The sequence below is a fragment of the Montipora capricornis genome, chromosome 3 (genome assembly GCF_036669925.1).
Source record: "Montipora capricornis isolate CH-2021 chromosome 3, ASM3666992v2, whole genome shotgun sequence".
Lineage (NCBI taxonomy): Eukaryota > Metazoa > Cnidaria > Anthozoa > Scleractinia > Acroporidae > Montipora > Montipora capricornis.
The window spans coordinates 51,381,293-51,391,913 of NC_090885.1; the positions used below are offsets into that span (position 1 = coordinate 51,381,293).

At 36.3% G+C, this 10,621-nt stretch overlaps 1 protein-coding gene across 1 annotated transcript in view; it reads left to right on the forward strand.

Moving 5' to 3' along the window:
• The first annotated feature begins 1,156 nt into the window (after nt 1-1,156).
• Nucleotides 1,157-10,621, forward strand: part of LOC138043344 (cytoplasmic polyadenylation element-binding protein 2-like) — a 21,695-nt gene continuing 12,230 nt past the window's right edge. Inside the window, 4 exon segments of the mRNA XM_068889578.1 lie at nt 1,157-1,785; nt 1,788-2,146; nt 2,621-2,702; nt 8,748-8,792. Coding sequence (XP_068745679.1) covers nt 1,287-1,785; nt 1,788-2,146; nt 2,621-2,702; nt 8,748-8,792 — 985 coding nt within the window. The 5' untranslated portion in view covers nt 1,157-1,286.

Here is a 10,621-nt window from a genome sequence, read left to right on the forward strand (position 1 = left end):
CGATTTTTTCATTAGTCATAATTCCTCGATTAAACCGGTGGGCTTTTTTTCTTAGTTGTATTTTAGTTAAACGTGTCTAGATTCTTTCCATTTCATCGAAGAAGTCAGACAAAACTCATTTACTACATCGACTTAATAAATTTACTTCTCTCCGTCCCTGGACACGGACAGGTTTAAATTTGTTGAAGAAAGGGAGAAAAAAGCTTATTAAAGAACGCTAACGTGAAATGAGACAAAAACCATTCTCAATATCACACATGCTGTACTTAGCAAGTCCAAGATTTCTTTATGTGAGAACTGTTTAAACTACAATAGCACGAAGGGAGCAGCTGGAAAGAAGAAAAGACAATTGCTAAGCGAAGACATGTCATCAACCAATCAGAAGAAAGATCAAATCTATACATTCAAATCGGCAGCCAATGAAAACTGCTTAAAGCATTATCTATGGGGCTAAAGAAGACCATCCGATAGTTCAGTAATGTTAAGAATAAAAACATTTAATATGGTAGAGAACTTCTAGGGAAAATAAGCAAGACCGACACTAGATTGCAGTCAATAGTAAAATGATATTTTTATTTTTATAGAGGTTTAAACCGATTTTGCGACCACAACGCATCTTTTTTATAGCCCCAAATAATGAATGAACAATGGCTTTTTTACCTGCCGTGTGTAAATACATACAGGCACGAGTCGATCCTTTGTAATGCCATGACCATTAAAAAAGGCGCGTCTATTCATTCGCTAGCGAATATTCACCACAATCTAAACCACGTGCAAGCTGCGAAACAAAAAAACATTCATGACGAATTCATTAAGGCGCATCGTGATCTTTGAAAGAAGCGAGATTGCATTCACTTCGCCTAAAAACCTCCAACTCCAATTTACTGTTTTGATTGTTTACGTTATAGTGAGGATTTCGGGAGTCTGCCAACAGGATGTCTTTTCTCAAAGCGCCGCTAGGCGTTTAAAAGATGCCCCCGCATTCAATATTCTTTCATAAGGGCGGAAAACTGTATTTTTCACTCAGGTCAAATCAAACAACTATGTTGTCAAAAACATATCAGAAATGCGAGGTCGATCGTCGAATCTGATTTCATATGATCATTATTAATTTTCCCATAAGCAGGTAGGACCACGTGATGTGCACCGCAGAACCATTCATCTGACTCGAATTTTGTTGTACTTGACAGAAAAAGCAACGACGTGGCGAGGTGAACACAATAGCACCTGCTGTATACGTAATTCACCAAGGTACTAGTTCGCCTGAGATTCTACAATTTTGGGATATGGCCGATTTTGGCCAAACAACAAGATCACTTTCACCAGTCAACTACAACCATAGCGACTCGCGAACTGCGTCGCTCTTTTTCCCTGGCAATCTCAAGGAGGACCATTCAGAGAACAAAAACATTAAAAACGGTACGTGTGAAGACTGTTTAGACGATTCGCCAAAATCAAAAATAATTTCAACGCAGGGAAACACTGCTCTAGAGCAGACAAAACTAAACTTCACAAGGGACTCAGAAAACTCCATGTTTCACGATTTTGCGACTTCGACCACATTTTGGTCGCCAGCAAGCGTAGAGGATGTTTTTGTACAGCCCGCAATTCCTCAACCGGTTAACGGCATTCATTTGCCTTCTAACACTCCAGTAATAACGCAGCCAAGAAGAATAAATGGACCAGCAAGTATCACAACAACAATGAACCATCAGCCAAGAAGACCAATTCCTCATAATTCACCATTTATAACGCAAACGAAATCAATACCGGCTTTAACAAGTCTAGGGGATGGAATCAACAAACTCCACAATCCATATCAGGCTGGCCTTCACAACAACATAATTCCTGGGGAAGTCGGCATTCAAACCATGCCATAAACGCAATAAATTTCCCACATGGACGAAGCTCTCGGCCATCTTCGTTGACGCTACCAGGTTCGTCTAGAATGAGAAACCACCGAGTTAATCATTCGTTTGTCCCGCAGTCAAGATCGGCAATATCAACACAAAGCATAACACAAGGCCTACAAAGCCTTAGCTTGACAAGACAACCAGTGGATGGAACGATTTTGGACGATATTCCGAGCCTTGGAAACTCGCATGGCCAAAACAGTGAGCTTTCAAACTCACTCTACTCTTACCAGGTAATGTCAAATATACCTTGGATAGGAATACGCTTTATTAGCGTTTATTCAGCACCCAATGTAATTTCATACAACAGAAAAACTATGTGGTAGTTTCTTTGCCAATTCTTTCTAAATTGTAGATTATGTTTTCACCAACACGAATAGAACGGGTTAAACCTTTAACTGTCGACTAAATATTAGACCGTGTATTTTTCATTTTTTTTTTTAATTTAAAAAAATTAGTCTTTTCCTTAAAATCGTACCAAGATGGGCAACTTAAATGATAAATACGAATTCGCAATCAATAACGTTTGCCGTCGTTCGTTCGTCGACTCCATCATACATAAATTAATGACGAAAAAATTGGCCCAAAGGTACAGCTGCTTCTAAATTAAGTCTCAATAAAACTGGAAATTTAGGAAAACCTTTAACGCTTTTTAGATCATACGCTTTCACTGCTAATGCTTCTTTTGTGTTCATTTTTTTCTACAGGATTCAATGAAATTCCCATCATTGGAAACACGTTTGCTCGATATAATTCGCTCCCCGTCAGAACCACCAGATAATTTAAGCGGTTAGTATGATCTTTTATTACAAAATAAAATGATTTTTTTTGCTGACAGAGATAGAAAAAGAAAACCATACAATTGATCAAGCCACTAGGTTAAAAGTAAACTTAGTTCAACATTGAAAAAGTTGTTTTACATTGTCGATAAAACTAGCCTTTTGTTTCCAAAAATATATTGGTTCTATGTGAATATCGAACACCTTTCCAGATCTTTTCGCTTTAAGTCAGTTCCTAAGGAGAATTTCCCCACTTGCGAGATATGCATTCTTATTGATGAATTGATGAGCAAATTTACCACCGGGATACAGAGTCAGGACATATTAAAGTGATCTTTTTTGAATCATTCGTTTCTTAAGCACTCTGAAAATTTAATGGAATGAAGTAAGGATATGGTAAAAAGTTGAATTCACTGTAAATTTGTGTTACCAGTCACCTGCGCATCCGACATGGCTTTGTCAATTTTTAATAATCTTACCAAAATGTCTAGAACCAAGAATATTTGACTCGCCTTCAACGAGACCTCTATTTTTTGGCCTCACTTTATTTCAAATTTGTTATTTTGAAAGTGGTGAAAATCAATGGCCGCAATAAAAGCGGAGGATGTTGCGATTCTTCGTCAACTGGTCATCGCCGAGACTATGTATGTAGGAGGGCCGATTTCTCTTTTTGTTTGGGCTAGGAAAAAACCACAAAAAGTGAAGGGTACATAAATCCTTTTGCGAATATTTCAAAACAAATGAATTCAATAGTGCAATTTAGCAGCAAAACCAACGAAGTAACACCTCTATAGCCGTTTCCTTGTTTCCTTTCGGAATTTCTATGGTGCTGCACCAACCATAAAGAGGGGATAATCTTTTAGGGAAGGAGACGTTAAAGTAATGCCAATTCAGAATTTTTGTATAGTTTACTTCTGTAGTTTGAATTACGCAAGTCTAGTAGGTTCACAGCATCACAAAAATATGTCGGTATCAAGCCATAAAAAAAACAAAATAGAAATCACACTCAAGGAGTATGTGGCATTCTCTGCAAGAGAAGCCATTTTTTGGAAATTTCTATTGGATGCTTTGTGTTCGAAGAAAGAAAAACTGAGAAGTTTTCAAATTTAAGTCATAGTCACTCGAGAGATAAAGTATTGAATTCTGCCACGAAAACGGATTGCGTGTCGAACGGATAGGAAGTGGTGATTCCAATCCGGCTATTTTAACTGTCTTGAAATAGCCCTGGTTTTAAAATAATCTGCGAGAAAACGTTTTCAACGTTGAAATAATCAACGAATTGCCATGTCTAAAATGATATTGCTTGGAATATTGCAATTTACATTTCTCGTGTTTTCCGTAGAAGACCTGTTTGCAACACGAGAAAGGCCAAGTATCGCGAGAAAAGAACCAAAAGTAGTAAGATGATCGTATTCTCCAGCAAATAACACTTTCAAAGGAAAATACGGAAACAGAGGAAAAATAGAAAATCTGACGTTTTTGATAACAGAGTGACTTTTGCATATCCAATTTTTTGCTAAAGCCAAAGGATTCATGGTACAAGAGTACTTCGAACATAACCGGCCCATGAGTTGCGATTAATGATATTTTAAGATCAACAGGCAAATTCTGAATGTCTGTTCCCTTCTCCACCCTTTTTGAAGTTTTTTTTATTGTGCGTAGATGTGTAAGAAGTAAAGATTTCCAGTAACGTCATAAGGAAAGCCAGAAACTGTGTTCTGAATCGCTTAAGTAATACTGCCGGTTTTCGCACCAAGCTCATTCAATGAAAAAAGGACAACGAGAAACAAAGAGGAGGTCACTTTATTACGTGGATAATATGCGACAAACCATTCTTTTCGCTTAGTCTAAAGAAAGTGAATGCCAAACAAAAAAATGGTTACGTTAAAATCTTAAAGGAAAAAGATGAAGATCTCTTTGCAACGCCAAAGCGTTTATGATCCAGGAGAAGAATGCTATAACTGAGCTTACTGAGTAAAAACTACAAACGCAAGCCCTAAGCACACGGTTTACGACAGAACTGAGATTAGTGTGCGAAACCTAACCTGTTTTGAAAGAAACAAACAGTGAAGGTACTATGAAGAAATGAAAGAGTTACTATGTCATAAGTGTAAAGAAAGCTATCATGATTGAGAATATTCTGTGTTGTGGATATGACGCTGTGAGGCAGAAAAAGGGTGTTAAGAAACGATAACCACGTACCAACAAAGTGTAACCTAAAGTACTGGAAAATCTTGCACTTGTTCGAACAGTTGGCTGTGATATGATGAAAAGCGTAAAAAGCAAAATATTGTTTAATGTAGATGTTAAAGACTATCAGTGCTTTTGGTATTTAGTGTCGGTCTCGCTCTGTCGGTAACGCGACATTTTTTCGTAATAACCTGGCGCAACTTAGATCCGTTTTCACTCACATTTCATATAAAAATTCATTCGCTCGAGACACACTACTACGAACTCGACAGGGTTTCAGTGTAGCTGTTATTAACATTTTGCTTGTAATGTCTTGGGGAAGACCTTTTGCTGGACGACCACAAGCTGAGTCTTAAGTGAAGCCAGCGAAACAGCTGTATGGATAACCTTCTAAGAACGTGTCAAAAATTAATGTTTTTTAGAAATTGAGTTAAAAATTCAACTTTCTGGTTGGTCGAGAAAGAAATGAACAAAGAATAAGATAGCTGAAAAAAGCAAAGTTAATGGCAATGTCAGTCAGCGTATTTAAAAACTGTTTTGGGAAAAATAATTTAATGAGGTTTCCTCGTCGAATTTCCTGAGACTTCACAACATTGCGCATAATAATAACTCGCAGGAGACATTTGATAAATTGCCCTCTAAAATCGTACAGTAAACATTTTCAGTTACAATAAATTGCTGAGTAGTTGAGATCTTCTTTTAAATCGACCAACGTAGAAGCTTAGACTAATGTAGATTTATCAGCTTTTGCTAATTTGGAACTCCAAGTGACAAGACTGACTCATCTCACAGTTTTTTTCAAATATTCTAATTACTGACAAAAAGTCCAAGTTAAGTTAAACATATGCAAATTAAATTCAACGTACTAAAACTCTTCCTTCTGAATGCATCAATTTCCGAGCCGTTAAAATTCAATTTACTTTTCTTTACGAATCTGAATGGTTCGCTAATTTCTTTCGAAAATGAATTTTAAGACTTGACAATCAGCGATTTATTGTTTCAAAACACTCTTTTCCCATTAAACCCATCGCTCGTTCGTCCAAAAATTAGAGAATCTGTTGTCCCCAAGAAAAAAACCCAACTAAACAACTTTGTGAATAAAATGGACACTGTCTAGATCTAGAAGTCTTGCGAACTACATTGTCTAAAGTGTTGGTCTTATTTTGTACACTTATCGAGTACAAAACATTGTTTCTGGGAACGCAGCACCGAAAACAGCCTGTTTCAAGCCATAACACTTTTATTTGTGCAGTAAAGGAAATATATTTTAGTTAAATATAATACAGGGAAGAGACAAAGAATTAATATGATTTTATATGAAAGGAATATTGATGATAAATTACTATGGATGCAAACACAGGAAAACAACAAGTTATATTCATCGCACATGAAATTATCAATATTTCTTTCTTAAATTATTACATGTAAAGCAAGGGTTTTTCAGTTCAAGCCGCTATTCCCTGCCGTAAAATTACAAGCGAAAAGTCAGAACTTTTAAATGCTGGTCTACCCAGAATGTCAGTAAGAAGGCAATAGTCATGAAGGCGCAAAAGTTACCGGGAGTGTTTTCGTTTCCTGTCTGATAGACAGTCAAAAGACATCATAAAAACACATTTTTTATGGCTCCTATGGCGAAAATTGCTTTGGAAAAATCCTTAGCGCGCGTGGCGTTTCAGAAATTAAATGTTACTAAGATATATGGACAAAGCCAAACCGGCAAGCATTTTCAATTCTGTACCATTAAAGGCTTATCAAATATGTATGCCTTTCATACAGATGGTTGCTTCATAACCAAGATCCTCACAAAACTCGAACTTCGTAATAATTTCCGTGGTTCAAAGGGCATAAATACACTCACCCTGTTTGGGCGAACAACTGCATAATTACTTGTAATTTATATGTGAAGTAAAATCATAGGTTTGTACAGTAAAATATTTCAAAAAAATTAGCTTCTTTTTTGTAGGAACTATACGTCGCATAAATACGTCACTTTAAATACTGCATCTGTATGCAAAGTCGAAGTTGACCCAACTTGAAAGTAAAATCAAGTCAAGTTTTCCCATGAAAAAGACAACTTTCACTTTTCATATGACAGAATATATTTAAGTATTGGAACATGAAAACCGACACGTTTCCACGACAGCTATCAACAAAGATAACATTTCTTGATATAGGTCACCTAGCCTTTCGTGGTGTTTTAGTGGAGTTTTAAGTACGTCGATGTAGACCAGAAAAATATCTTAGCATACTGTGAGATGTCGTTCATTAAGAATCCCGGCAATATTGCCTTCGATAAGGAAATGAAGAAGGGCTGTTTGTCCCAAATGGAATTATTTATTCAGGAAGGAAATCCGTGTCACGGCTGAAGACGCCATTAAGATGGTGAAAAAAAAGGGACTAAACAATTGGCATAAAAACGCTTTCTCAACAAATCAAGTGAAGTGAAATAATGATTTTTGAACTCAAAGAAATGAGAAGACAAAAACGAGACATAACAACCTTTTGAGATTGTGAATGCAAAAGAAAACAAGGAAAACAGGAACAAAGCTTTTTCAAGCTAAATATTACACATGATTCGTTAAACTCTGGAGAAAACAAGTTACTTCGACATTATTAAAGACGAGTTATCTTTATTGTCAATAATACTTTTTCTCCTGTATTCCTTTGAGGGTGAGATGCAAAGTAGCCCTAATGTCACTGCAAATCTTCATTCATAGTTTTCAAGTACTTTAAACCATGAATTTTGGGAAAACATAAATCTCAAATGTTAGTTTCCTGAATAACTCATGCATACCAAATACAGTTCTCAGGTTGTCTTCCAAGAGGAAAGTTTCAATATCTTTCGTTATCGCCAATCTAGTAAGGTATCAACGGCACAGTATTTGTCACAACGAATGCGATTTTCTTTTCAGGGAACTCTCTGTCTTTGAAGCTTCAATCAAGCGATGTTTTTCAGAAACCCAATCTGTAGTATTTGTAAGGCGTATTATTATGAAAAAACACGCCATACTTGAATGAGTTCTATGGCAAAGCATTTATAACTCTAAAAGATCTATAAGGAGCTCTGCTTTCTCTTATAATGTATCACAGCCATTAGACGGTGGCGGAGAGGATAATTTTAAATAATCTTGCTATTTTTAATTAAGACTTTAGAGAAGCAAGAACATACTATAGGCTTAAGATTGCATGGCTTATATTACGCCGGATGGAACGGATGTTGTATTTTCATGCTCAAAGTTCATAACAATGGATATACCTTAGTCGTCTATGATGTATGTTTCGACAAAAAAGAGTATTTATTTTTTCGAGATTTGATTCTTCACCGTGAATTGCGCCATAAATTTGAATAAAAATATTCTTTTGGTTAGACTCTTAGTAAAGGTGTATTCTTTTTTTTCGAGAACAACTTGGCTTATTTTTTCGTACGCCAGTATTTTATCCGCAAATAAAATGCTGTACCCACTGTACACATTTTTTGCATTCATTTACTCTTGAGATTTTCTATAACTTTAGAAAACTCACTATACATGTGACAAAGATGTAAAAAAACACCCTAAAATTTAATCAGCTGCGTTGAAAAGCCCGTCCTCTCCATTTTACACTGGAAAAATTGGAAAGGATATTTTTCAGTAAACTTTGATTAGCAAAAACACAATGTAAATAAATACACAGAAGGCTATAGCCTGAAAGCTGGCGTCTTTTTTGTCTTGGACATCTGTGATGGTTTTGTTAATCTTCTTTCGGGAGTCGTTGCCATTGATCTCATACGACAGGTGAATGTAAAGAGCGTGGACTAGGTGTGATATGTGATTTATTAGACTAGGAAAGCAAGGGTAATGACTTCTTTCTTGATTTGTAATTTCAGCTTTCAAATATCATCTACAGAAGAAAGGAATATCCCACGCAGGAGGTAAATAAATAAATTACCTTATTGTTAACTGGACATAAAATCGTATAAATGCCGCCACCAATTTATTTGACCTGAATGGAAATGACAAACCCACGCAGGGAAGAAAACACAAGGCCTTGAGAGCAATCAAGAACATTTACTCAAAGTCAGGTTATAGGACCAGGATGTTTACAAGAAAAGAACGTATTTCATTAATTTGAAGAATGAAAAGATACAAATCAGGTTATTACAAAAACGGTATGGGTATTTTGATTTGGAACGGGCAGTGATTTGTTAATCCACACAATGGTATTCACATACATGTTAGAAAAAACGAGAACGATTGATATTTTGGCATACACAGTCAAGACATTTAGGGAAAGGAATGACCACACGAGTGTGTCAATATCCTATGTCTAGACATTGGTTGAAATTAAAGTTTTTCTCCAGGTTCGACCTTACTAACGTTTAAGGTTGCAAGAATATATAAACAATCGCCTCCATTTGGCGCAAAAATATGCTCAGATATTTGTCTGCGGACGTTCTGTGTTCCGAGAAGCGAACAGCTTCGCTTGAGGAAAAGTGTGAACCTCCAGGAACAGATAACGTCCAAGGATAAATCAAGTTCTGAGCATATTCTAAAAGTCAAACGGAGGCTATTGTGTTTATTATCCTTCAAATATTTTTGGCAAGACTGGAGCTTACAAATTAGACCAAACGTTTACGAATAGCTTGCTGTCAAAAACGTTTACAGCGTATGAAGTTGATTTTTTGGTATTTTCTGGTACCGCTCTATCAACTAGCAAGTTTATTTCTTCTTCCTTCACAAAAGCGAACCGAATTATAAAATTAATTTCAAAAGTTTCGGGAAATTTATGCAGATGAGCAACTTGGTATAAATTGTTTAATTCTCAAGGGGATGTGAAAGATTGAGACAAAACGACGCCTTTGCCATGGACACAGTGATATAAATGTCTCATCCGGTTCCTGCACCCTTGAGAGGAAATTAAAACAGAAATGGTTTCCTTGGGTGCCACTTGATGCTAAAACCTAACAGATAACTACTGAGCCCGACTTATGGTACCGTTGGGAATTAATCAAAGAATGACGATAGCAATAAAGCCACTTTATGAGAAAATAGAAACTAACCAAAAGGGAGTAAATGTCTTGAGAGTTGAATGGAACTTTTAAAAAATGTCTAAATAGTAGTCATAGCAATGACTTCGTCTTAATAAATATTAATGCACAAATAGTGAAGGAAAAATTCAGGAAGAAGAAAATTGAAACCCCTGGCGATCATAAAGACTTTTACTTGTAAATGAAATGAAGAATCCAAATGCTGAGAAAGAACATTTCGTGGTACCCTGAGACAACGCCGCTCCATTCGCTGCATTCTCATTTAAAAAAGAGAAAATGTTACCTAGTCGCTCAAAATACTAAAGCACAAACTGTTGCCTGGGTTACCAAAGCGAATTGTAACTTTTTCTTTTCATTTTATTCTCTGTTGATTCTTCTCGGAGCGCTACTGTAGCACGCTGCAGTATCTGATTACAGTTCGCTCACGTGTTTAACTCAAAACGAAAAATCGTCTGCTTGAAAATGAAATGAATACTTAACAAGTAAATAGGGTGGTTGACTTTCGATATTCTCTACTTGCACAAATCCCATAATACACCTCCTTTTACCCCACAAAAATTTGCATAGGCATTGTTTTCATTTCTCTTGGGACATGTTTATGCCCAAGGAGAAATTACAAACAATGATTATGCAAATTGTTGGGGGCTAAAAGGGGTGTATTCCATAATACACCCCTTTTACCCCTTATATTTGTGCAAGTAGAGAATAGCAGA